Source organism: Apteryx mantelli, chromosome 21 (genome assembly GCF_036417845.1).
Source record: "Apteryx mantelli isolate bAptMan1 chromosome 21, bAptMan1.hap1, whole genome shotgun sequence".
NCBI lineage: Eukaryota > Metazoa > Chordata > Aves > Apterygiformes > Apterygidae > Apteryx > Apteryx mantelli.
Genome location: NC_089998.1, coordinates 11,879,925 through 11,907,599, shown reverse-complemented (window position 1 = coordinate 11,907,599; position 27,675 = coordinate 11,879,925). Strand labels below are relative to the sequence as shown.

At 49.9% G+C, this 27,675-nt stretch overlaps 2 protein-coding genes and 2 non-coding genes across 4 annotated transcripts; 3 read left to right on the top strand and 1 right to left on the bottom strand.

Moving 5' to 3' along the window:
- Window positions 1-435: 435 nt before the first annotated feature.
- Window positions 436-11,186, bottom strand: LRSAM1 (leucine rich repeat and sterile alpha motif containing 1). The gene is made up of 11 exons (XM_067309377.1): window positions 11,115-11,186; window positions 10,165-10,248; window positions 8,167-8,244; window positions 6,502-6,627; window positions 5,493-5,497; window positions 4,752-4,875; window positions 3,928-4,002; window positions 2,350-2,481; window positions 1,807-1,889; window positions 1,591-1,717; window positions 436-1,011 (listed from the first exon to the last, which is right to left on the bottom strand). Exons 1-11 carry the CDS (start codon window positions 11,184-11,186, stop codon window positions 886-888), a joined length of 1,032 nt encoding a protein of 343 aa, XP_067165478.1. The 3' UTR covers window positions 436-885.
- Window positions 11,187-15,702: 4,516 nt separating this feature from the next.
- On the top strand, window positions 15,703-18,914 carry RPL12 (ribosomal protein L12). The gene is made up of 7 exons (XM_067309133.1): window positions 15,703-15,833; window positions 15,931-16,004; window positions 16,303-16,401; window positions 17,149-17,230; window positions 17,718-17,804; window positions 18,619-18,731; window positions 18,820-18,914. The coding sequence occupies exons 1-7, from the start codon at window positions 15,797-15,799 to the stop codon at window positions 18,823-18,825; spliced, it is 498 nt and encodes a 165-aa protein (XP_067165234.1). The 5' UTR covers window positions 15,703-15,796; the 3' UTR covers window positions 18,826-18,914.
- Window positions 16,849-16,977, top strand: LOC136993897 (small nucleolar RNA SNORA65). Its single transcript, XR_010886162.1, has one exon. It is a non-coding gene; the product is annotated as a small nucleolar RNA SNORA65 (small nucleolar RNA).
- On the top strand, window positions 17,437-17,568 carry LOC136993896 (small nucleolar RNA SNORA65). The gene has a single exon (XR_010886161.1). It is a non-coding gene; the product is annotated as a small nucleolar RNA SNORA65 (small nucleolar RNA).
- Window positions 18,915-27,675: the final 8,761 nt, after the last annotated feature.

Sequence of the window (27,675 nt, the reverse complement as noted above, 5' to 3'; positions counted from 1 at the left end):
TAATGACAATGGAGAACTACCCAAATGCCAAAGCACGGACGCAATGCCTCACCCCAGCCTACCCACTCTCTGCTGGATTTGTGCTGGCTGTCAGGTGGCAGTAACACTTTCTGCCCCAAACATGTTTTTTTTGAGATGAAGAACTCCACTGGGGCTCTTCTGGCCAGAGCAGATCCCTCAAGTCCTGGTTATGGGGCCATCATAGACTATCCCCTTCCACTGGAGCGTGAACTACACGACGGGGAGGCCCTCGTTCTGCCTGGTTACTAGCTGCACGTGGCTGCAGCACACCAGCTGCCCCCAAATACATTCCTGCATGTGCCAAAGGGGAAGCTCCAGACCTTTGGCAGGATGTAGGTGCAAGGTGCTTGTCAGCATTGCAGAGCATCACGTGTCTACGGCCACATTCTCCTCTGGGAGGATTCACCCACCTCCAGGCAACAGTGCCTGATGCAGGAGCACAGAAGTGCCCTGGCCACAGCAGGAGAACCGCAGAGTTGAGGTGGGTTCAGAAACAACACTAGCTGTCCCTGCTGAGTGAGAGGCATTTCTGAAGGCAAATATATTAGCCAGAGAAGCACAAGTTGCACAGATCCATCACCCAGGACTTCCATGCAAGAGGACCCTGGGCGGGCAGTTAGGAGGGGGAGACACAGATGAAGAGGGAACACAAGGCAAAGGCTGAGAAGCCATCAGGGAACACGGAGGGCTCCTGAGACGCCTGGGTGCAGTCAGCCCCGGTGCCATGCACAGTGCTAGTCATGCTGGGTGCATGTCTGTTCAACGCTGCTACAGAGTAGAGCAGGAGCATCACCCTGGGAAGGGGTGGTGAATGCAGTTCTAGGCAGCCAGGCCTTCCCCTTCTCCAAGGAGCCTCCATCCTGCCTAGCCACCGTGGAAGAGGCGGACACACTGCGTGATGTCCATGTGGCACAGGGGGCAAGTGCGTTCGCACTCACAGCAGGTCTGGCAGCAGCACATGTGCCCACAGAGCAGGAAAATCATCTGGGCCTGTGGGAAAAAGGCAGAGGGAAGAGGACCTGGAGAAGGTTACTGCCCTGCAACACTCACTGCCCCATCCCAGCACCACCATACCCCAATACAGCACAGGAGGAGAAGGAGGAGGAGGACCTGGAGGAGACAAGGGTCACCTGGGGGTGTTACAGAGCAGGAAATAGAGCCTAGCGCCTTGCTTTCCATTGCTTCCTCTAGGCACAGCCCAGTGCTGTCTGCGCATGTGCATCTGTGCTGTGCAAAGAAAGCACGAGTGAAATGGGCCTGAGGGGTCAGGGCTGAGAGCACCCCAGCGTTTCCCATACGTCTGATTTGATAACAGACGCACATGGAAACTCAGCAAGGTCTTCCCTAAGCTTGTAAGGGCCCTGCCCTGCCTCCCTCCCCACTGCAATGTCTCAAGCCAGGATATGTTCAGGAGTTTGAGGGATTAGCAACCAGCCATTGCCATTTCTGACAGTCCAGGGCCAGGCTGGGGACACAGACATGGGGGGAATGTGCTGGACGCTGCTGAATGCCACATCTAGGCTGGCCCTCGCTCCCTGTTCCAGCACCGCACGTGCACCAGGGTCTCACCTCCTGCTCCATGCAGGCAACGCACCCTGACTCTGCAGAGCCCCCAGCTCTGGCAATGCTCCCTGCCCTGCCTCTTCTCCTGCTTGCCCACCAGCCTTGCATGGCTTTCCTCCACAAGGGGAGGCATCTGGCCCGGCAGATCTCCCCACTGAAGGCTTAGGGACCTGTTGTTGGTGTGCGATATGCCAATGACAGGCAGAAAAGAACTGGCAGTACCTGAGATCAGCTTGGCCACAGTCAGGGTTCTCCTGGGCTTGCTTGAGGACTACACACTGCAGGCCAGTCTCCATAATGGCAATCTGCAGGGCAAGAGGAGGCCTGTTAGCTTTCGGAGGGGAAAGCAGGGAGAGGACTGAGAAAGAAGGAGAGTTATGTCCCCAGGGGGACACTGCAAACTCTCAAGCCCCACTGGCAAGACCCAGCCATGCTGCGGGAAGTGCGTCCCTCAGGCACCAAAGCCAGGACTATGGAAATTCCCTGTGTGCCACTACGAAGAGCATTCGAGTGACTTCAAAAGGCATGGCCAAGGTATGGCTCACCCTGCAAGTGCTCTGGGAGAGCCTTCACCTGCTAGGACAAGGCACAGAGCAGCACCAGCATCTCTCCTTACCCAGATATTACAACAGGAGCACTGAACACTCCTTCCAGCAAGACCTACCATGGGCCTAGCCACAAGGACAGCCACGCTCAGAGCAAAGACAGGTTCAGTCCCAGCACAGAGTCACTGTCCCCCTGCACTGTGTATCTGCTGTCTCATGCCTTTTCAAGGTCACTGGCAGTCATGGTGCCGAGAGCTCGCAAGGATATTTGATGGTGTACAAAGACTGGCAGAGACTGTTCAGCTGACAGCTCGATTAAAAGGTTCACTAGCTGCCTCTCAAAGCCCTCTTCCTGTAAAACAGAAGGCAAGTTCCCAGCCTTTGCTCTTGAGAAAAGGTGCAGGGACATGCTGCAGGCCAGCAAGGCTGGCAGCAAGGACAGGCAATCCGCTCATCCCTGCTCTCAGGGACATAGCCCTGCTCAAAGTATTTTCCTTGCCCAAAGTCACAGAAGTTCAAAAACCCAACAGCTGGAGGAGCTTTTGACCCAGATGTTTTATGAGCACAACCCAAAATGCTGTGGTTTTGGAAGAATGATGGACAAGCATTTTTATCAGCTGATGTCTGTAACAGCATCTGCTTTGCAAACTCAAGCTGACGGGCAAAATGGACAGAGCTCAAATCAGTCTCTTTAAGACCATCCTTGCAGCTATTTTAATAGCACAAAGTCCCTGGCGCAGTATTTTAGAACATGAACTGAAAGAGATTTCTGCATTTAGATGAACTTGCATGGGAATTCAGGGACTCTAGAGGAGCTGCCTGGGAGTTTTAGAGACAAAAAGCTCCACATTAAAATGCTCAGTGTCCTCCACTCCTGGTGAGTGGTTTGACCATGGGATATCAACTCCAGCTCACTGACAACAAGCTGAAGTATTTGCTCATTACCTACTCATACAGCAGTCCCAGAGCCATATCCTTCAATGTGCAGGAATGAGAAGGGGCTGACCAGCCTCGGACTTGCTCAGAGCACAAAGGCTAAACACACTGCAGTCGTGGGTCTTTCTAAAGCAGCTTGTCAGCTTGTGTGAGGGATTTGTGCTCTGAGGCTGTCATTGGATGACTGAATATATCAAAGCTCTCAAGGTTCTCCACCACCTCCTGACCTGAGATCTTTCTCCTAGTGACAGATCGAGACAAATGACTCTGAGCACTGTGTCAGAAACCAACTGTTTATCTCCGTGCATCAGCCACTGCTGCTTTCCCCACCAGCCCAGTTTCATTCTTCTCCTTCCTGCCCTGCTATTGCATTTCACTTTTTGCAGAATGGAGCTCAGAAAGGCTGGATAAGAATGGGAAAGAAAAGGTGAACCTATGACTTATGGTGAATGTGCTAGACGGACATGCAGTGGACTTGTGTGGAAACAGCAGCCCTGCTATGTGCACAACCTGAAGGAAATAGCAACTGCAATTGTAGACCATCCCTACAGGGCCAATGCAGGTCTGTCCTCTAGTGACCATCCTCCAGCACTTTGTCCGTATTAACATTTAGATGATTGAAGCAATGGCAATTCCACTACTTCCCTGAATCTAAGACGCTGCATTGACACTCTCTTCTCTGGAACTGGGAGGCCAGAGTTTAACTTAAGCAACACTGCCCAGTGCTGCATTACAGAGCTCTTGACAATACAAGGGCTCTTCACTTCCCTCAAACCCTGCTCTGTGTTCACAGCACTTTGATCTTCCTCAGAAGGATCTCATCAAAGGGGGGTTTGAGCTCTTTCCTTTGTTGCTGACTCACCTGGTTCCTGATCTGCCTGTGCATAAGATCTTGCTCTACTTGGAGAGCTTCAAAGGCAGCTTTCTGCATCGCACTCTAAGGGACAGACAAAATCCTGCTTAGTGAGAGCTGTTCATGCAGCCATAAATGGACTAACAATCTCTGCTACATTCAGTGACTCATGTACAAGCATTTGAACAGTGCTTAATTTGTGTAATGGAGGTCCCATTTGTGCCACGGCTTACATCTCACGGTCCCAAAAGATGAAACTCTCTTTACAGACAGATACAGAAGTTAAAGTCATGTTCTTCAAATGCACATTTTGAATGCTCTGTTTGAACCTGATCTCTCATCTTCAGCAGCACTGAGCACTCAGACTATTAGGTCTGTGCAATAGGGCACAGGTGCCCAGCACCTCTGAAAGCTGAGCCACAGAAGTCTCGGATTCAAAATGAGGTACTCAAAAAGAGCAGCTGCTTTAAAAATGCTTCCTGGTGGCAGCTTGTCTCAAGTCACCCAGAAAACCTGCCAAAAAGCTGAGACTTCTGTCTCAAAATTCTCTGTATTAATCATCTGACCAGCTTTGCTAATCACAGTGTGTGCTGCTGTCCTTTATGAAAATTTGGTGTCTGGTTAAACAATGAAATATATTTTTCTTTCAACTACCAGAGTCAACTTGTCAAAGTACCAGAGATTCTCAAAGCTTAGCAAATACTTCTGCAAGGTTATAAAATAATTTTTGCATGCAGCTGGGCCCTGCCACTGTCACTCCTATGTGTGCCCTGGCCCTGCCACTCTCAAGCCTTTCACGTGCAGTTGCTTTCCCTCGGTCACCCCCTGCTTACCTCCTGCGAGACCCGACTAATGGCCTTGCTCTGATCCAGTTGCTGCCAAGCCAGGATTTGCTGGAACTTCTGATCCATCTCAGCTAGGCTGTAAGAAGATATATTTGCCAGGGAGATCTGAGATCTTAGCACAACCAAGAGAAAAAGTGGGTAACGGGGAACCCAGGAATGGAGGAATTTGGTACCGAACAAGGGTGAACAGCCATAAGGCGTATCCCAAAGCACAGCTGAAGGCTGGCAGATATGAAACCTCCTTCCCTAGCCCCGAACCAAACCTGCATCACAGATGAAGCCAGAGCAGAAGCACAGCTGCCTGCATGTGCACAGCTCAAAGTCCAAACTGGGGCTGTCCCCCAAAGCTGCCCAGGTGATGAATTTGCAAGTCAGTATTCTGCATGGGAAAGGGAGTGCTGATGAAGGAGACCCAGACAAGGTGGACTATATTCCCTGCACTTGCAGGCAGGAGCGTGTCTGTTCACTGCTCTTTGTTGGGCAGGCCATGGGCAGACAAGGTTGCTTTTATTTGGTCACCAGATGCTGCCAGCCTAAAATTTCTCATTTTCTTTATTACACTCTTCAATTCCATCTGACATTTCACCACTGGTGGGGACATTTTATCATTGGGTTCCTGGAGTGACATGCCCCAGCTTGCAGGTATCAGTGGACTCAAGGTCTCATAGCTCTGCAAATGATAAACTCCTCCAGCTCCATTTTTTTCGAATTCTAGATGTGCTTCCTCACAGGTCCTGCAAGAATTATCACGCATTAGAACAGAGCCTGTTTTTTAAGAAATACAGGTGCATGACATGGACCTCACAAAAGTCACACTGTTCATATAAAACGAGGTGATTGATTACTGGGTTCCTATCCTGGACCTATCTCCTCGAACAAGCAATGGCCACTGCAGCCTGCTTTCACAGTACGGTGCAAACTCAGGACAAGCTCTAAGTTAATTTTGAAGTAGATATGGAAAACAGGAATTTCACGAAGCCTCTTCCCCTTTAGCTCTATTAGATCTAAGATAATACATCAATCATGTGCCAGACCACTTCTATTGAACACAGGGGAGCAAGCTGCAAAGGTCCCTAGTCCCAAAGATTGCCTACAAGAGAAGTGAAGCCTGATGTTATGTGCTCAAGACATGACAGTGTTTATTCACATCCTGAACGCTGCTGTCTGAGTCAGCCCTGTTGCCTGAGATTTGCACAGCTTAGTACGGACAAGTTTGGCAGCCAGAAGGTAACACATCCATAAAAATCTTGATCCTTGTCTCATTTTGAATATACGCTCCAGGGAGCCACAGATCTATGGAAGCCAGCAATGAGTCAGAGATCAGTCATGGCAACTGAGGCAGAAACCTCAACATCTAATCTGCTCATTTACAATCAGTCTAGGTGGAAAGGACTGAGTCAATCTGGGCTGACAGTCACAATTTGTGCTGTCAGAGACTGTCTTGGCAAAAAGTACTTGGAGGATTACACCCTATGGATGATTTTTGTCATGATTAAGCCATGGCAGAAAAGGATCAGAAGAGAAACTTGCTACAAGACAAAAATAGGAAGAATAGGCAAAACCAATTTTCGACACCAGGGACCACACATAGCCTAGTTACGAGTGGTCCCCAAACCCTCACAATTCACTTTCTATGCTAAATTTATGATCATATTGATCAACTAGGAAGGGAACCAGCTTACAATGGAATAAACAGCCTGAGAAGGGGAGACACAGACACAGCTGGCTGGGTGCATACCTCCAGCAAGCGGATGTGAGCCAGTCCCCGTGGCAGTTCTTGCAGCATGCTCTCACTGATATTCAGAGCACACAGACTCCACAAGCCACTCACAGTAGGAGACAGCTCCTTCAGCTTGTTGCGTAGAGAGAGAGAAGCCATTTAGTCCCAGGCACCCTATTCAAAGCAGGACCCCAGAAAGTTCATCTGTCAGAAAACTGAAATGTGCTCATAGGAGTGAAATTACCTATCATCTTTTATAACCTGGTACAGGGATGGGGTTGTCATGGGGCACATGAGGACTCCAAAGACTGCCATGTGCCATTGCCAACCAAGGCAAGGTGACCAATGGGGACTAAGGCAAGGGACCAAGATACACTTGTACCTGCCCAGCCCACATGCACCACCTCAGCAGTGGTCTCACATGCAGAATCGACCTTCTCAGTTGAGGTCACTGTTAGAGATTTGATCTGTGCTCTTTATCAGGAGAATGTTCATAACATGAAGTCATCTTCCCTTCAGTGTAAATACCAGAGACAGGAAAAAAGGGATCTGACTGTGGCACTGTAAATCTTGGGGGCAGAGGCCAGATGTTGCAGATGGATACAGCAGTAAACTGAACTGTACTTCCAAGTTCCTTGCCCTCCATTTTCTTCTGTTTCAGCAATCCAAACTGATGACACTACGCATGTTAGAGAATGCCCAAGAGTTTGAGAAAAAGGGGTACAGTTGATGCCTTCATTTTAGGGATGTGCAAACCTGGAAGGGTTACACAGGCTTACTTAACTGAGCTCTGGGTTCTAGTGGACCTGCTCTGCAACTCATTCCAGGCTATCATCTGCTCTGCGTGATTTACTGAACTACTTCTGCCAAACCATCATTATCTTACACAGAGTGATAGAACAGGTTTTGCAAGCACTTTCTTTCTCTACAGTTCCTCCCTTCTAGAGCTGCTTCTCCATCTCTTGCCTGACTCAACTGACAGCACAGCACATTAGCCAATTCTGCTGCTTCTTAGCTTCCCTTGACCTGCCAGGAAGCTTGGAACCAGCCTGGCAGAAAAAAAAAAGTCTTCTGCAGGGCCAGTGAACTCAGCTGCTTCATGGGAGGACCAACACCAGTGCTGGTACAGGGAGAGGGAGACTATGCCTGGAGACCTGCCTCTTTGGGGGGCAGTGAGCTGGTGAAGTGACTCTGCTTCTTGTGGAAAAACAGCCTGAGGGTGGTGGTGCTGAAAGCCCTCAACATCTCTAGAACATTACAGCTCTGTCACACACTGTCACCCACTGCCAGCTTGGTTCAGATTCAAATGACCCACCACTGAAGGAGACAGAAGGCTCCACCCTGGAGAGAGAGGAGTTCATCCCACAACACACTCAACCCTTGGACTTTCTGCTGAAGCTGACCACAACTGTGAGAAGCTGTTGAGGAGATGTGTGGGACTGTGAAGATGATAAATGAGTCCTAGGACTGATTATGATTTCACACAAACCGCTCAGTAACTGCTCTCTGTCTCCTTGGGAAGTGGTTGATCTGCAGACCCAGGAAAGGAAGATTTCACATTTTGTCACTGATCCTTGACGACAGTCAGTCAGACACGAGGGACTTATTTGGGCTAGTGTCTTTTAATGCAGTTAAAATGCAAGGAAAAAGGGCTGCAAGTTAACTGTTAAAAGTCACAGTTACCTTCACGGTTATGAGACTCAGGAGGTTGCAGGACTTTACAACTAGAGATGTATGACTATTTGTATGAATAATCAACACCTGAGGAGGAAAAATCCCCTTGAAACACGAACACAAGACACTTTGCAGTTGAGAACAAGTACATTTGTTGAAATTTAATTTTGGGGGTGGGGTGTACTAGAGGTTAATATCTTATTCAGTACCGTATAAATACCAAAATAGTAAATGGATTTTCATAGAGGGTCAAACATTCAATAGGAGATCTAAACAAGCGCCAAAGTACTTTCATGAGAAATAATAACATGATTAGGTAGGCTAAGATAGAAAGAATTATCTCATCTTTCATGACAGAAGTTAGCTCTAACACACTCAGAAGGGATTAGTCCTACCAAAATTGCTCTCTGTGTGGTATTGTGCAAGCGGCCAAATTTGTCATAAGGGAGAGAGCAAACTTCTTCTGAAACACCATATAAATACCCCTATACAGGCATTCTGAATACAACAATAATACTTAAACATAATAATAGAATTATCTGACAATTCCTGATTCCACAATATGACAGTGTTCTGCATAGCTCAGAACAGACTGTGGGGTTTAGGCAGAAGTGCAGGTCTTAGGTGATTTAATACTCACTGTGCAGATGACTCAAGAGCGCATGCACATTTTCAGTTAGTCATCACACAAATGTAGTCTATGAGTTTGCAACCTCAGTTAAACACACTGCAGTGGACTAAACGAGAAAAGGAGGAAACAAGTAGGACTGAGAATCTTCACATGTGCTGGCCTCTGCAGCAGAGGGGCAATCGGTGAAGAGATATTCCAGCAAATTCAGCCCGTGCCAGCCAGGCCCCTGAGCACAGGGATCTGCTCTGCAGCACAGAACCAGCATCGGCCAAACTGTTTCCTTGTCTCTAGCTTCAGAGTTAATTTTAAGGCCAAACTGATGGCTCACTTTATTTTTTTGAAACTACAAAGGCAAAAAATGAAACAGTGAGACAAGGAGTTTGGTGGTACCAATCCAAAAGGAGCAGCTGGGGATCTCACACCAGCTGCAGCTATGAATGGAGCTGGTTCACAATGCATCATCAGTCTGCCACTCTTTTACCCAGACTGGCTTGCAGACTGTCCCACACAGCTCACAAACCTACACACAAGATGCTGTTGGCTTCTGATCTTGGAACAAAACATCCCAAAGGCTCAGCAAAGCCATTTTATACTGCACAGTAGACAGCTATCCTTTCCAGGATGGTCCCAAACCTCCCAACACAGAGCAGCGCAGTATTCATTAGCTTGCTTGGCAAAGGCTTCCTGTGACAAAAGGTTACACAGGTACAAACATTTTAGAAACATGAGGCAGTGAGTAAAAACTGAAAGCGAGACAGAAATGGGCTTGGGCTTAACAGGATTGAGAGGCTGCCAAAATGCAAAGCTGTGTCTGCTCTGAAGGCCTGGCAATTTGTCACTAACCACTCACGCTCCAGCAGCTGGCTTGTTTCTAATTTATTTGGCTGACATAAAAGAAGCCAAGCTGGAAGTGAGACTTCTGTCTTTAACCAGCAGTCTGGAACCAGGGATTTTCACTTATACAGAAAAGTAAGTGCAGGTGGCAGGCTTTGTAGCTCTAAGATTAGAAATAGTTAGCCTTTTGCAACCAAATTCCCTTACGACGAGCAAAATCAGGCCATGAGGTCTCAAAATAAGGGTCATACCAAAGTATCGGTGAAGGGTCTGAGACCACCCTGCCTTCCCATGTTGTTGAATGAAAAAGGATTCCCAATATGGAAATATTGTGGAACCATCAGGTTGGACAGGCAATCTCCCACAAAAAAGGGAAGCGGTCCTATCCTGAAAGCCAGTGTTCAACAGACATTGAAGTGGATCATTAAGAAACAAGGCCATTTTTGTCTCAAAGCTTATAGATATGATACTAAATCTGATCTTGGTAAGAAGAAGTAGACAGAGAAATCAGACCTGTCAGCTAATATTGCAAGTTGCAAAACCCATAGCTGTGAAAGTTCCCATTTTGATACGTCAAGACTGCCATCAGCACCATCTTCTTTAGCCCGGAGAGAGAAGATATGCACCTAGAGAATTAGAACATGTGGAAACAAACGGCCTCTTGCTGCACAATGACCCAACTATCTCCTCTCCAGAAAATGTAATTACAGCTCTCTGCTGCAGCCATGCAATTAGGTAAAAATACCAGGAGCAAAGGGTGTGCTGCTACGACCGCAACAAGCAAAAGCAACCAGGAAACCAAACTCAGCGACAAAACCCCTTTTGGTGCTATAAATGAATTCCTGCATGAAGAGCCAAAGCACATCTTAATTCTGCAGTTTTGATAAAAAGCAAATGAAATGACAGGTTCTCAGGCACCTGAGAGTCACTTCCTATGAGCAACAGCAGCACCATTCCAGCCTGTGAAGAACCTGCTGTATGACCGGCACATCCCAACCAGCAGATCTACCTTCTTTTGTGTTCAGAATGGTACATAGAAGCAAAAATAACTACTGTCGCCTTTTTGCTTCCATTAGAACTGCAGAACCAACTCTTCTGTGTTAAAAAGGATCAAGTATTCATTCCTTCGGGACAAAAGTGTTTTTCCATGTTCAAATCAGTGACATCCAAAGTGGCTGCCAGCCCTAACAGCAATGAAACCGGACAAGTCTCACTGTGAGCAGCATCGTGTCTCTGGAATTAGTTTTTAAATAAATGATGCTGTATAAGGCAATAAAGCCTGCTTGTGCTGCTGTCTCCATTGAGTTTTCAGGACTGGAAATCCTGATCATAAACTAAGCATATGCAATACAGAACTAATTCTAGAATAGACAGATTAAGCTCTCCCTTTCCAGCCCCACAGGAGGTGGTGCCTAACAACGAAAACTCCAGGAGATTCATTTGGCATCCAGGACTAGATACCGAGAACAGGAAAGACCTTGGCATCGCTTACCAGGCACATTTGATATGCAAAATGCTTTCGAGCATCATCACTGGGTTTCTTTTTATGGAAGAAAAGTAGCATCTTCAGTCTTTACTATAGCTCCATCTCAATGGCACAAACGATCACCATAAATCAGGGCAGAGGCCTCCTGAAGTATGTGTTCCCTGAGGAGCCTGGACTACAGAAATGTGCTCTAATAAGTAAAAAAGGAGAAAATCAGCATTTCAGCAATTGCCTTTGTTTAGACCTTTCTTTGGCATGATCAAACAGGCAGACCCCCGCACACCTCCACAGTAGAAGTATTAATGTAAGTAGCAAAAGCCTTGCTGTATCTCTGGGATGCGTAGAACATCTTGGTCATCCCTGTGCAACATGGATTAAGTCAAGATGGAACACATACAGCGAAAGGCTAGCTGGTGACCTGGGGGATGGAGGGTCCACTCTAGGACAGGAACGAAAAAAAGCTGCAGCTGTATCAAGAGATCGAGCACCAGAGACAAACCATTCAAACTCAAGGATAATTCTGGCACAATAAGAAGCAATTGTAAAATATTCCAAAATAAAGATGGGCTAGACATGTGAAAAAGGCTCCTAATACTGAGAGCAACACTGCTGTGTTCACCTTCCGGGACAGGTGAGGACAGGCAAGACCCTAACAGGGAACAAAATACAGGTAGCTGTTTGGAAGGGACTGCCTGACTGCTGACTACAGCAGGGCCTCATCCAGCAAGGCACACAGCCTGTCCCGGCATGATTTTGGGAAGTCATTGGGATTCTACATTGGACACAGGAATTGGGCTGCCTGAGAAAGACTCACTTTGCTTCTCAGCTCCACTGTTACCAGCTATGACCTTGAATATTAGGGTAGGGTTTGTCTCAAGCTAACAAAACACCGGATTCATTTGCTTTCTAGACAGAAACAGAGTCGCGCAGGAACACTTGCCCAATTTTAGTCATGCGGTGAGGTGAAGAGATTCTGCTTAAATATCTAATAGCTTAAAACCGGATTTTTATAGGCTTACAAAGCTAAATCAATTCCCATTAGTTTCATAACTGCCTGCAAAGCCAAAAATACCTAAATACATAAAAACTCTGACCACAAACCAGAGCTGATTGCTGCTGCCCTAGCCACATGCAGGGGTGAACTACTTGGCATTTACGATCTTCACCCAGGCTGGATATCTCCAGCCTCTAACCAAGCTTCTACTGCCCTTTAGAGTCATCCACGTGATCAGGCTGCTATACTCCATCCCGTGATTACAGGGCAGTCAGGTCTTCCCTGAAATGGTTGTTCTGGGTCACTATGGGATTGAGAGCTAGGAAATGTTTTTCTGTTAACTCAACTGGACAGACGCCAAAGAAGCCAGCTGATTCACGTGTAAAGGGAAGAGAAGCTGAACCAGAGAGAGAAAAGAGTGGATTGCCTTAAAATGTCTTGTGAAATCAGCACTGGAGGTGGGTGAAAGGGCTACAGAAACGAGAATCAGTTCTGGAAGAGGACTTTGAACTGGTAGGGGAGAAAGAGCGAGTGAGTCAGTGGATATAGGGGGAAAGGCAGAAAGCTGCAGCTGGACAAGAAACAGGGAGACCAGCTGGTAATGAGATGGGAAGTAGCTGGGGTGCTGAGAAGAAGAGACTGGGACCAGCTAAGCAATAAGATCAAGGAGGAAGCGGGGCCAGTCTGAGACTGCATGAGAGATGTGGGCAAAACCCAGCAGCACGGAACAAGTCAGGTTTGGGATTGCTGGTGGGTGAACAAGGGCCCACAAAGACAGCTGATGCAGGTGTGACTGAATCTGGCTTGGTGGTAAAACTGGGGTAAGATAGAGAAGAGATGGGGAGATATAAGAGCAGAACGATGACAGTGTGCCCAAAAGGGAGACTATCGAACTGGCTGGACAAGGAGCCTGGAGTACATGAGGAACCCAAGGAGCCATGACCAGCGCTGCAGAGCAAAGAGGGTGGACCCAGGCAGGGAACTACAGCTGCCAAAAGCCCAAAGTGAGATATGTTACCAGGACTCTATGAAGTTTGCACTGGAAGTTTCATTTCACAATGACTTTTTTTAACAACATTTTACCATGTAATTTTAAAACCAACACAAAAGACTCAATACTGTTCACCGGTAAATGGCACAGTGCCATTTATATATAGATAGATATATAAAATAATGCAGTTTACTTACTGCTCAGCAAAGCTCCTGTGTGGTTGTGAACCATCCAAAAAAGAATGTTTTTTTTGCCAGTTTTTTGCCAGTGTTAAGCATCTACAAATAGGTTTCAAACTATATGGACAAGCATGTAGCCACTAGGTATAGTCACAGCTATTTCTCGCATACAGAGATCCATGCCAAAAAATAAACAGGCCTTTGTGTAGATAAATCCCTAGTGTAAAAGTGAGATATAACTTTTGTGTAAACATCTCCAAGCAACTAACTTTCATTTCACTCCAAACAGAAGGAAGTAAAGATCTCTCCTGTTTCACTGTTCTGCTACCATACGTGATACACTGCAACCACTCCACTGGGACAAGCTAAGAGACACAGCAGGAAGGGACTAGAAACAAATTTGTTCTGCATGTTAGAATCAAGTTCTAACAGTTTCATGATTCTTTCCCAGACATCCCACTTTTCTGTCTTTTTAATAAGTTCAGACCACTAAAATTCCCAAATGCTCTCTATGGCCCACAGAGCTCTGCTCACCATGAAGAGTCATCAGGCTCATCGGTCAAGGGCAAGCCAGGAGAGCAAGAGCAAGAATAGGGTAAGAGCAAGAATTCAGAAAATTTAGCAAGAAGGGAAGTTCACTGTCAGGAGTTAGAGTTAGGAAAACCAGGAATGCAATCAAGAGCCATAAGCAAGGGTCAGACATCAGAGACAGAAGAAATCAACTTAAGGATGAGAAACCAGAAGAACAAAAAGGGTGCTTGGAGCAAGGTAGTGACAACTTTGTTGAACATGCTTAGCTCTTTGTGGAGGATTTGTTTACCACTCTCTTATCCTTTCTTACTTTTCTCTATTACAGCTGCATGCCTTTTGTTAGTCATGTGAACAGTGGAAAATCATTGTTTAATTTTCACCCAAGAAAATGCAAAAAGCTATGAAGGTTGAAGGACACACACAGTAAGCCCTACAGGAAAGTCTCAGCACAACCAAGCAGGAACTGGCTTGCACTACAACTACTTGTGACGTTCTGCAGCAGATGAACAGGGAAAGAGCCGCACCGGGGTCAGAAGATAAAGGATCAGAGACTTGCTGAGTGGATTGAACAGCTTTAAATGTTAAAACCTACTTTAGTGAGAAGACATGTCAAATCTGCAAACAAAGAAGTTGTCTTCTCTAAAGAACATTGGCTTTTTAGGCTCTGCAGTCCATCGTCAAAAGTGGGAATAGGGCTCATCAGTCAACACAGGGAAGGGCCTCTGGGACATACACAAATGTGTCACCACATTTTGTATGCTGTAATCTTTATGCTAGCTATCTAAAGCACTACCTGTAAGTGCCTGGGACAGCATCCACCCTGCAGTAAATGAGTGTTCATGAATTGTGAATACTGTGTCCCTAAGGATGCCAGCATCCCAAAGACCCAAACCAAGCCCCAGTTTTTCAAACACTCTGGACATTACAAACATGGCATGACACCGTAACACACAAGTTGAGGGCCTGAAAAGAAGAAAGATTTTATTTCCTCTGGGAAAATATGCTCACTGCAGCAGCGAGCCAGTGTCTGGGGTGCGAGCGGGACTCCTGCAGAGACGCTTCCTGGTCAGGAAGGACTCAGCTGTCACCGAACGTCTCCTAGGCAGCAGCTATGGCTCACTGAGAGGACACTTATCAAGCGATGGTGGTCCCAGTGGTGGCAGCAATCCCTGTAGCCAACATGCAGTGCAAAAATAACCCAGGACACAGAAGGCAAACTACAGCTTTGTAACCTCCTCTTCTGCGGCATGTTTGGTCTTCGTGCTTGTGAGCTGCCACAACACTGACCAGGATGTTGTACCACCTGCCTACAATAACCAGGCTCTGCCTGCTCCTGGCAAGGCCCTCCCTGGCAGCTCCCGAGTCAAATCTAATCTCTTTTTCATCGGTTCGAGATATACATTCTTCCTCTGTCTCTCAATTCTTTTCCTTATTTTCACTATTCTCGTTTTCTTCTCTTAGGAATTCCCTCCAGTGTTCCCCTTCCGGTTTTCCCAAAGCTTCCAAATGTTTTCCCAGTACTTTCTTGGTTCTCCTTTCCTTTATTCTTTTATCAGACAAAATTGGGCTGCTCTGGGAAAGGCAGCAGCACCGAGCGGCAGCCGCACCGAACGGCAGCAGCTCCTCTCCCCTGACGAGCACACCCGCAGCTTCCCAGCCCGCCCCAGCCGCCGGGACCAACGAGAGGAGGTCAGAGCGCCTCACTCCCCAACCATAGAACCGCGCCCGGCGTCTCGCAGCACTCGTGCGCCCCCAGGCGGCGAGGCCGCCCCTCCGCGCGGCGGCCGGCCCCAGCCGGCTTGCCCACACCCGACATGGCGCCGCCCGCGCCCGACATGGCGGCGGGGGCGTGGCCCGCGCGCCGCCGCCTCGCGAGATCTCGGCCGCTATATCCGCCGCCCGCGCGCCGCCCCCCGCCTCTCCGCCATCCGCCGCCGCATCGCGAGGCTGTTGCCGCCCGCATCCGCCGCCATCCGCGCCCGGCGCCGCCGCCATGCCGCCCAAGTTCGACCCCAACGAGATCAAAGTTGGTACGTGCGGGGCGGCGGGGGGCGGCGGCGCGCGGGGAGGGCGGGGGGGGGGGATGGCTGGCGGGGCGGCGGCTGACGGCGGCGCTTTGTCCCGCAGTGTACCTGCGCTGCACCGGCGGCGAGGTCGGCGCCACCTCCGCCCTGGCCCCCAAGATCGGCCCCCTCGGTCTGGTACGTAGCGCGGTGGCGGCGCGGGCGAGGGGCGGCGCCTTCCCCGGGCCCGGGGGGGGCGGTTGCGGGAGGGGGGGGGGCGCTGCTTTTGGGGAGGCTTCAGCGCGGCCTGACCGGCGCCCTCCGCCGCTCCTGCCTGCGTGGGGCTGCGGGAAACCACAGTGGTGTTCGGTGCTTCTAACCACCACAAAAGAAATCACGTTAAAGCCGAATCTGGGGTACAGTGTCCTGTGGGAATTGCTGTGCTTCCTTTGACCCGAGTGATTTTTTTTTGGTGACATAACGTGTCCGTTTTCAGTCTCCCAAAAAGGTTGGTGATGACATTGCCAAGGCCACGGGTGACTGGAAGGGGCTGAGGATCACGGTGAAGCTGACCATCCAGAACAGGCAAGCTCAGGTACTTAATGCCATAAGGGATGGCTTAGTGGTGCAAGCTTGAAATACCTCTGCTTGCGAGAACCACGAGCCTAAATCCCGGCAGGGTCGACTCAGCCCTTCATCCTTCCGAGGTAGATAAAATGAGTTCCACGCGGTTTGCTGCGTGGGGGTCTTCTGGAAAAGACCTTACAGAAAAAAAAAAAAAGATTTGTTTGATCTTTCTGAGTGCCTCTGGCCTGAATCGGTAGCAGCTGTGTACAGGTATAAAGCTTGGAGCATGCCAAGCTGAAGGTTTCCAGCTGGGAAACCCTGCCCCAGTGATGGGCAGAGACCTGTCGATGTGAAGAAGCTAATTTTTTGTCTTGTTGTAGAATAATTGTTTCTTTTACAAAGCACTTGACCAGGAAAGCACTGTGTCAAGCAATGTAGACATCGCAGAAAACCCCCTTAACTAATTCTGTAGCCACCTGCCACTATACCTGTCTTGAATTCAGTGGCTGGTATATTCCAGTGGTGAGCTAAGAGGAACCCCCAGTCCAGGAAGCAGTCCTCTTCTGTTTGTGAAGAGACCTGTGCCGAAAGGCTGGGAACAAGTTCTCATACACAAACCCCTTTCTGTGCTTGTAATGTATTCAACGAGCTAACTGAGGTGGCAGTTCTCTGGCGAGTGGCTCTCCAGGGGCTGCCTGCTAGGTTGTGAAGTATCTTCATTCACTGCCTAATCCTGCTTAGAAGGGGGGAAAAAAATGCATCTCTTCTCATCTAGATTGAGGTTGTTCCTTCTGCCTCTGCTCTGATTATCAAAGCTCTGAAGGAGCCTCCCCGTGATAGGAAGAAGCAGAAAAACAGTAAGTTGTCACCTGGCTTTGGTTCTAAACATTATTTGGGGTTAAGAGGGGTTTACCTGCCTCTAAATTATTCAGCATAAACTGACAAGCAAGTGTCATGGGGCTGGGTCTTGGGCAGCAGGAATCCCTTAAATGTTGGAGTAGAAACAACAGCTTGTACGCCAGCAAAGCAGAATTTCTTGTTTAAAGATTGAGCAGACTAGCCACCCGCCACTGTACCTGTCTGGTAATGCAGTGACTAGTACAATCCAGAGGTGAGCTGACAGAAGATGCCAACTTAGGAAACAGAGTTATTCTTCTCGTGGTGGGTAACTTTGTGCCGAAGTTTGGGAACACAAGTGCTGATTGCAGTCCTGCTGTAGTTGTCACTTCTCCAGTCACCATATGCTTTAAGTGCTGGGAGTGGGTGTTTCTCTGAAGTATGGGGGGCTTAACATGCCCTGTACTTACGTGAACTTACTGGTGCTGTGGCCTTTTCTCCCCACAGTTAAGCACAGTGGCAGTGTCAGCTTTGATGAAATAGTGAACATTGCACGGCAGATGAGACACAGGTCCCTGGCTCGAGAGCTCTCAGGTAGGTACTACTCTTATGAACTTGTACCGAGCTCTTGGCTTGATCTGAGTGTCTGGGCTGGTTCTGGTTTGTGTATGTGTGAGGGTTTGGAGTTTTTTTGGGGGGGGGGATGGGGGTGTGTCCCTCATAACCACATTGTGGTGGTGAAGCTCCTCATGTAGCTTGTCTACTTACACTGAAGTGTTGGCTCTAGCACTGTGTGAACAACCTTGTCCTGGCAGCGAGCAGCCAGCCTGTCTTCTGTGGTAGTACAGGATGGGAAAAAGAAACAAGGCAGGACTTAACTCGGTATTCCTGACCTGGCCACAGAACCTACTTGTGTCACCGTATGAGGTGGGTAATAGGCACCATCCACCTGGGCATTAGTTAACTTAGTTGTAACAGAAGAGTGTTTTTCTGGTGTGTTCTTTGGAAAGCAGTGCTCTAGACCTGGCTTAAAAGCTGCTTGCTGTCCACTTGTGAACCCTGTGGCTACAGCCTGCAAACCTCGAGGAGAGGGAATAAGGGACAACTGAAGGAGTGTTAGGAATTGAGTTCTCTACTTGTTCTTGAGGTTTGAGGAGATCTGAGCTGCAAGAAAGTAAAAGTACAATTTTACAGTCTGAAAGTAAAACCTGAATGTGAGGTGAGGAGTCTTAAAGGGACTTCCCACATCCCAGGAAGTCCATCAGATGGTCTCCAGGCAGAATGGAGAAACTCCTGTGAGCAAGATCCGAGTGCCACAACTGAAATACCTCTGTGGCACTGGAAAATATCAGTGTTTCTGTGGTAAAAGGCATCTGTGAGGCACTGACAAGCTGTCTTCCCACTGCAGGGACAATTAAGGAGATTCTGGGGACTGCCCAGTCTGTGGGCTGTAGCATTGATGGCAGGCACCCACATGACATCATCGATGACATCAATAATGGTGCGATTGAGTGCCCGGCTGTAAGTATCCATCTCTGGCTGAAACTGCTTTGTTTGGTTATTAGTAAAGGGCTCTTGACTAATGAGCTATATTTGCTTCTTTCAACAGAGCTAAGACTGCAGAAGTCGCCATACGAAGGTTCACTAAGGTTTTTTTGTAACAGCTTAAATACTTAATAAAACACCTAGTTGTCTGCGAATAAAGTGACTGGCTTAATTTGTCCTTGTCTGGTGCTGCATGAACAGTGGGCCCTGACTGGGGTTCCTCTGCCCTGTGCAGCTGTACTAAGGTGATAGGAGTTCTTAAAGCTTAAAGTTGCATGTATTTCCCGTTTGCTAATTTGCCGCCCGGAGATCATTTCCTTGCAGCAACACTGAGCTTACGGAAGTGTTGCAGGAGTCAGAAGCAGAGATGCCAGCGCCAAATGCGCAGCTCTGACAGCAGCAAGAATTAGCCTTGCATTAGGGTAAGTGCTGTGCTGACAGGTGCATCTTCCCCTGATGCTAAAAGGCCAGGACACAAATTCACGCTGCTTCCGTCTCCCAGCTGCTGACAAGTGATGTTACTGAGGCTTGAAAATAACTATGCGGGCAGTCTGCCTCCATAACCCTGTGTTAGAATAGCAATATGTGCCTGTGGGATGAAATGGCTTTGACAAGTACCAGTTTTAAACGAAACCTTAGGTGTGGCTGAGTGCTCAGGCCTGTCATCCTCACGTGTGTAACTGTTCAGCCAGCATTCCCAGGGACTTCAAGAGCTAGGACAGAATCACTTTATGAACCTAACAGTAGGTAGTCTGGCCTTGCCTTTAGCCCTGTCAGTATTAGTAGGAACCTCTGGCTTGATGGCATTCTGAGTTTTTTTTTCTGTTGTAGAACAGATCTGATTCTTTGTCCAGCTTTTTCTCCTGCTGCTAAGCAGAGATTTTTGATTTTCCTCTGGTGACCAAGGCCAAGTACCCACAATGTTGACTTTGAGCTGCATTTGTCTCTTGTGCTTTCTTTGCCGCTGAAGTAGAGCGAGTCCCTCGATTAGGGATGAAATCCTGTCGTCTAACCAGTCTTAGAGTTGTAAAGGGCCCAGTTTCATGTCTCTTGGGTCTCTGGATTTCTTCAATGTTGATACTGGCAGAGCTGGGTAAAAAAAGCTATATAGCAGTTCTCTACATCATATCCTCCAGGTCCTGGTGCACCCTCTGAAAGCAAATGCAATATAAGTGTCTCTATGGGTATGAGGGGAGGTTATAGAAATCCCACACCAGTGTTTACACAAGTCACATCATCTGCTCCTAGATAAGTGTCTGATATGCCCAGATCCTAAAACCTGGCTGAGCCACAGAACTTGTGTTCAGCAGTGAATATTTTGGCTGCTTCTGCGAATTGACTGCGCTGGACAGGAGTGTCAGCTTGTACTTAACCTGCTGTTAACTGCTGCTTGCAGTAGGTAAAAGGAATTTGGTGTCAGGCTAACAGCATCTTCCTGAAGGAAGGGCAACTTGTTACCCTGAGGATATTGAACCTCTTGGTAAGAGCTGTCCTGCCCCCTTGCAGTATGGATCTTTGTGTAAGTGCAGATACTGAAAAGCATGGTAAGAATAAACAAAGGTTTAGCCTTGCTTCTTCAAAATCAGGGTGGCTGATTGGTGAAACTCCTTTCTAAAGGAAGGGACCTGCAAACACAATCCACCATCTACAGGGATCTGATCCAAATGACTTCATCCAATTAAGTGTTAGGATCCTCTTCTAAGCTCAGCTGCTACATACTTAACCAACTTTTCTCTTTCTGGAGAAGTTCCTGTGTGTTTCAGGCCTGATACTGGGAAATCATTGCACTTAAGAGACTATTTGATACTTGGTTATCAAACTTGAAAACTGTCTGCCTGCTACAGTGACACTGATAGATGTGGGTGGCACCTGAGTTCTCCAAAGACACTGGGGAAACCTTGTTCGGTTTCCAGCAAAAGCTGTGGGGGGTGGGTCTCTTGGGGCAGCACAGTGCAATGGAAGAGGTTGTGGAAAGCTCTATTAGAAGTGAAATTATCCTGGTACTAAGAATGCTTGACTCTGAGGTGTTGCTAAAAGGCCTGTCTACTTCGGCACTAACAGAGCTTCCCGGGGAGGGCACTAGTCAGGAAAGTTAATTTAGACACATTTTCCAAGGGAAAATAAAATCAAGTTCTTCCCAAGATACTGAGCTATATTAGCTTTGGTACTCGGAAAAATGTTCTGCGAGGTATGTTTTCCTCCTCTACAAAGCAGTGACAGTAGTTGATCAGCTTTTTTTCCTGCCACTGCCTCTTCACTGTCACAAATAACTGAAAATTGTTCTTTTTAGGCAATATTTACAGCCTTAGAGGAAAACTTCCTGGCTGGAGCTCTACCCTAGCAAACAGGATGCCCTAAGGTGGTGTGCACTGCATTAATGGTGGTGTGGTGGGGTTCTGCTACTGTTTCTTGGAGAGTGTAGGAACAAGTGTGGTACAGGAACTAGCAGGGATGCTAGAACTCATTGAAAGGGGGCTTGATTATTTACCTGGGTCTGACTGTCTCAGAGTCTCTTGCAGGAAAAAGCCAATGTAGCAGGAGGGTGAAGCTGGCTGCGCTTGGGAAGAGGCTGCAGTTGTGTCATACGAGCTAGGTGCTGAATGACCTGGAGCTCCTGTGAAACGAGAGAGGAAAAAAATCTCAAGCCTCCAAATCCCAGCACAAGTCAGACTGGAGGAGGTGTGCAGTGGCGGCTGGGTTAGGCTTCTGGGAGGTTACTTTGCTGCATGTGCTGACCACCGTTTAGTAATGTTTATTTCTAAAATACATGGAAGCAACATGTTATGCCTCAGTATACAAACCACTCTGCAATTCCTAATCAGTTGTAGTTGAAGGCTACTTTGATGCAGAGTAATTGTGAGCCAATTTGAGGAAAACTAAATCTTTGTCTGCTCTAGCTTAAGCCAGAGGCGTGGATCTACTGGCTTGGGCTGAGTCTTCAGTGTTGCCTCTCTTGGCACACAGCAGAGTCATGTGCTAGGAGTGTATCCTATACTGCTTGTGAAGCATAAAATGCATGTTATGTTAGCAGTGGGATCTTTAGAAATCACCTGCGTCTGCATATAATTCAACAACAAACAAACTGCTGCTTTGGCAAGATTGCAGGTTCATGTCTGTTCTGCTTCTGCGTTGAAATGGCTTGCAGCAAAGCAGGTTAAACTTCACAAAGGTGGACCCAGGGGAAGGAGAATGAAGTATCCTAGCCTGTCCTTGCAAGACTCAAAATGCCAGGTCAGCCTAGAGGCCAGCCAAAAGAAACTCGTGTCTAACCGTGTCTGTCTTCCACCACGGTCCTGCTGTCTCAGCTGAGGTGTTTAATAAAGCAGCAGTTCTGAAATTTCACATTTTGCTCGTGGACAGAAGGGAAAGATGCACAAAGGGAGTTGCCAGGATCTTTGGAGAAAGGCTGAGCTGGCAGTTCAGAGGAGAACGAGTGGTTGCTGGAGGGAGGACAAGCATGTGGAGGAATTTAAGGCTCACTGGTGCACTCACGTTTTCTGAGGAAATTCAGTTTTGTCCTGTCTTCCCTGACGAAACTCGGGTACGCTGCTGTGGTCACTGGGGTGCCCCGGCGGTTGAGGTCTGGCTGTAGTGAAATGAAGGAATTTTTTTACAGAAAATTTTGTTTTTATCAAAGTGAACAACCGTGGCAAGCATTTTCATATGGCACATCGCAGCCCATGACTAGTGCGGAAAGGTTTTCATCCTCTGTTACTGTGGAGGGAAGAGCCTGAACCTCCCTCCCCTCTCCTGAGGCAAGAGTAACCAAAGCTGGACCCAAATGTGCCCCAGAAATCACAGTGCAGAGCAGCTCCCTGCAGAACCCATGAGGTTTTGCCCACAAATGGTCTTGGGTCTCTCTGTTCCTTTGCAGCACGGGGTGTCGTCTTAGGCAGCTCTGCTTGTGGCCCGGGGCCCTCGCTGGCCCGTCTTGGCTCCTTTGCCTGCCTTGGGCTCTCTGTACACAGGCAATGCAGAACTTTTTTGCAGCTTGTTTAGCTGGTAGAAGCAGAAAGCAGGAGAGCTCATGGCTTTGCTCTCTTTAGTTTGTTCCTCCTGCTTTTTCTGAGGCAACCAGGGAAAAACAACAGTTAAAAGGAAAGCTGAAATCCCAGTCACTTGCTATCTTTAATTCCTTGGACTGGGAGTTGATTAGATTTCAAGCTAGGGAGGCTGCTTTGATATTTTCTGAATCAATGTCTGGTGTTGTTCCCTGCGCTCTGTAGCCTGGCACGTTCCCCGCTTCTCTGTGCCATCCCAAGCGCCTGCTAAAACCACACCGGGAAACTGAGGTGGGTTCAATTAAGCTAGCAAAAATGGTTTTATTTTAAATCAGCCCTCCAATCTGTTTCATGATAAAATTCAAGAAAGACAAATGCAAAGTCCTGGCCTGGGACAGAATAATCCCAAGCAGTGGTACAGGCTGGGGGCTGATGGTCAGGAAGCAGCTCTGGGTTGACCTTGCGGCAAAGAGGGCCAGCTGCATACTGGGCTGTGCTGGCAAGAACATAACCAGCAGGTCTTTACTCCTGAGGCTACATCTGGACTCTGAGTCCAGGTCTGGACCCCCCAGCGCAAGGGAGGTGTTGACAAACCGCAGAGTCGAGTGGAGGGCCACGAGGATGGTTAGGAGGCTGGAACATGCTATGTGCAAAGGAGAGAGCTTGTTCAGCCTGGAGGACAGAAGACTAAGAGAAGATTCTTGTCTTTAAAGAGAAGTTATAGAGAAGATGGAGCCGGACTCTTCTTGAAGGTGCAAGTGAAAGAACAAGAAGCAAAGGACACAAGTTGTCCAATAAAAGGAAAAAAATTTTCATGATGTGGGGGGTCAAACAGTGGGGTCTCCATCCTTGGAGATATTCAAAACTCAGCTGGCCGCAGCCTCGGCAACCTGGTCTAGCTCCGAAGTTGGCCCTGCATTCAGCAGACGGTTGGGGTCTCTTCCAAGTGAAATTACGCAGTGATTCTACGATAAAGCTGCACAAATGCTTGTATTGCCTGAGGGTAGGAATGAGCAGCCTGGGTGGCAGAGGATTACACCAACTCTTTCAGCAGCAATTTTAGCATAAACATGCTTAAAGTGTGTTGATGCTGGTGTTAAAGACCCCCCACCCTCTGCGGTGCGTATCCCGAGAGGCTCCGGAGCTGTCAGTGTTGTGTTCACACTGGGCTGTCCCAGTGCAAACACACACTGTGGGTTTTCTCCCACTTGGCAGGGCTGGAAATAATTGGAAAAAGGACTTTTTTTTTGCCTAAGGGAAATAATCTTGGGGGTGGGATGCATAACCTTTCCCATGCTACCTTCCAAGCTACATAGTACTCGGAAGGAGGGTATTACCCTGCCAGTAATTCATTTTTTCCAATCTAGACTTCTTAGAAAGGAGGTGAAGGGCTTGTTAAAGATAGTAACAGCTTACATTGACTTCACTCTTCAAATCCATCATCCTGCTGAACGGGTTTTTGCTCTGAAGCCAGGGCTTTTTCCCGGTTTGGTGATCTGCACCTTCAGAAGAAAAGAGGGAAAAATCGCGAAACGCTGAGCCCTTCCTAGAGGAGACCTTCACCCTGGAGGCCCAAGAGCTTTGGGAGCCTTAAGGACAGTCAGGGAAAGGAGGGCCACGTCCAGCGTCGCCCAGCAGGCGGGAGCGGGACCTGTCTCCTCGCCGAGCCTGCGAGCGGCACGCCGGCCTACGAACCGCTCGCGACGGGGCGTCCTCACGGCTCTGCCGCTTCCAACCCGGGGCAAATCGCCGCTCCCGGCAGCGTGGGGCCATTCCCAGGAGGACGGGCACCTCGCGCGCCCGGCCGAAGGGTCTCCCGTCCTCGGGCGCGGGCTGCAGCGGCGTCCTCGCGGTGCCGGGGGCTGGGCGAGGGGTCGGCAGCGGGCCCGGGGCCGTCGGCGCCGACGCAGGGGGGCGGCCGGCTCCACGCGGCGGCTCGGCGGTCTGGAGGAAGGGCGCAGGAAGCGGTGACACGGGGCCAGCGCGGGGCTCCCGGCGCCCCCAGGCCCCCGCCGGTGTCGCAGGCGGGTCTGGAGCACGGGGGCTCGTCTTCTGAGCAGCTCCGGGCTGATCCAGTTTGAGGGTAGAGCGCAACTTCCCCTCGGGTCCCAGCCTTGGCAACGTGTCTCTGGCAGCCGGGCGGCCGCGAGCGGCTGCCGTTTGCGAAGGTGCCGACCTCTCCGCCTCGCCCGCGAGCAGGAGACGCCCGGCACAGGCCCGCGGGGACGCCGCGGCCAGCGGGGATCGGAAAGCCGCTCGCTCGGGCGTTGCGCCTGCCCCCGAGAGCGGGCACTTGACCCAAGCCCACCGCTAGCAGAAGACCACGGTGGAGGGGCAAGACGCCCTGATCTCCATGTGGCAGGCGAGGTGATCTCCATCCGTCACCTCCTGCCGCCTCACTTCGCCCGTGACCTCGGGGACGCCGTGCCACGGGCACGGGAGTCGCAGAGGCGCCAGCGGGAGAAGGAAGGCCACAAGGGGAAATGGGCTTTTGCTGGCCCGCGCGAAGGAGACGGTGGCGGGCAGGAGCCCCAGCTGGGAGCCGGGGAGCGCCCGCCGCTCACCTCCGCTGCGGGCCTCCACGCAGAGGAGCAGCCGGTGCCTCCTGCTCAGCTGCTTCAGACGGTCCAGGCAGACGCGGCAGGGCGAAGCCCCGGGCTCCAGCCGCAGCCGTGGGCAGAGCAGAACCGTCACGGGCAGCAGGTTCCTATCGGAGCGGGGGGGGGGGGGGGGACAGCTTGGGACAGGCGGACAGGACCGGGAGCTGCCTCGCACCGGGAGCGCAAGGTGGGACGTGGATCCGGGGACGGCAGGCGCTCCCCAGCCCGCGCTCTTCGTGGCACGGCCAGTTTCAGGGTGCCGGGCATTGCCAGCAAGCGCCCCCCCCTCCTCGCACAGCCCAAAATTACCAGCGGTGCTGGAAAAGCCGGCAGTGAAACGGTGGCTTCCAGTGCTGGCAGCCGTTCAGGTAGTAGCCGGCCAAATGCTGGGTGACTTTGTGGCGGTACTCCATGGCGGCCCCGCTCCGCGGCACGCGCCGGCCGCCCGCGGGAGCCCTTCGCCCGGGCAACCTTTGCGAGGGCCGGCGCGTTCCAGGGCTCCGGCCGCCTTCCCCAGCCGCTCGGCCCAGGGTTCGGGCACCGCTGGCATCTCGGCGCCGCAGCTCGCTAAGCGTCCCGAAGCGAACCTCTAACGCAGGCGCGGGTCACCGTATTCGCCGCGAGCGTCGCTCTGATTTTCTCCCCTGCTTGGACAAGCTCTGCTTCTCCCCGTCCTTTCCCAACTGGGGACACTCCGATTCCTATTTGGTGCATTTCCAAAGCCAAGCAAAAGAGCAGATGCCGTGAGGAGCTGAAGCCCTTTGCATCCCGAGTGAAGCCCCCCCCGGAGCGGCCACTGAACGGCTCCTTCCCGGCAACAGCAGTATCGTGCGCTCTTCCATGCCGTTTTCCTCTTTTAAAAAGCAGGCCACGGTCTTCAAAAGCCACAGTCGTCAAAAGTGAAGCGGTCGCCCTGCTAAACACATGGGGATATCACCTGGTTTGCTGCACGTGTCCCTCTCCAGCCGGAAGCGGCTGGGGTTTACCGCTCTTCCGTGGGATGGCTCCACCGCAGAAACGAAAGATCGAGGGAAGTTTTTCAAGCTTCGTCTTTAGGTTTTAACCTTTGTCTCCTTTAGCTGCTCCTTTCACCATTTTAAACCCATCTTTTCCGTGTTGTTCACGTTCTTCAGGGCACGGTTGTCCTATTCTGCCCCAGTGATTTCCCAGGTAACCGTGCATAGGACACTTCTCCGATCAGTCCTCCTTCCTGCTTTATCCATTTATTTGCAATTTGAATCCCCTCTTTGGCCATGGCACCTTCCAAACGTTCTTGCAGGCTGCTGAAAAAGCCAATGTGTCCATCAAGAAACCAAGGTGGTTTTCAGTGTTCTTGGCTGTGACTGCAGAGGCTCTCACAGCGAATGCTCTGCAAGTCCTTTTTTTGTGAAATAAATTTTGTGAAATAAGGAGCAAGTTTTTCATGCCGGCAATCGCCGTTGTCGTTTAGACGTTCATCACAGTTAGATCATGGAAATAAATGACAACACCCTCAGCCCGTGCTGGCCAGGACTGCATGTTGCTGCAACTGATGGAGCCGCAGATCAAACCCCGCAAGAGCAAAATGTGTCTGAAAACCTCCTCGCCGAAGTCGAGGGCCACGTGTATTTGCAGGGCTCTTTCTCTAGCCCCGGTTCTTCTCTGCGACGCGCGTGAATTTTTGCGGAGCTGCCCGTTTCAGTGAGCGCAGCGACCGCCGGGACGCCTGAAGCGGCACCGCTGGGGTTTCTCCTTGTTCCTAATAACGGACGGGTTGTTATTTGTTCGCTCCGTTCCGCTCTCTGCAGGAAACATCCACCCAAGCACCCTCCAAGCACATTTTGTCCCAGAATTTTCCCCGCTGTTTTCCTGGGATCGAGGGCTAAGGGTGAAGCCAGAGGCTCATGTTGCGGGATGAGACAGGCCTAACCCCTGTGGCTGGTGCGAAAGCGTTACCCCCACGCGCATGCGTCAGCCGTGCGTGCACAAAACAGCACTTCGCCTCCCCGGCTCCAGCCGTCCTGGCAGGGAAGAGCTCGGAGGCCTCAGGCGTGGGGATGCGGTTGCAAAGGTGCATTAACTTCCCAAACAGAGCCCACGATGGCTGAAAAAACGGGCTCTCCGGCTGTTTGCCCAGCCCAGGCGGGACTGGCCCCGCATCCCACCTTCAGCGTGCAGCCGATTAATTAAAGCAATTCCCAACACGGAGTTAATCATCTCTTTTATAAGGCACCAGGCTCTGCACGTGTCTCCTTTCCCCCGGCACGGGGGACCCACCTCTGCCCCGGCCCCTCGCGGGCTCCCGGCCCAGACGGGGCCCACACAGGCCACGAGCTCGGG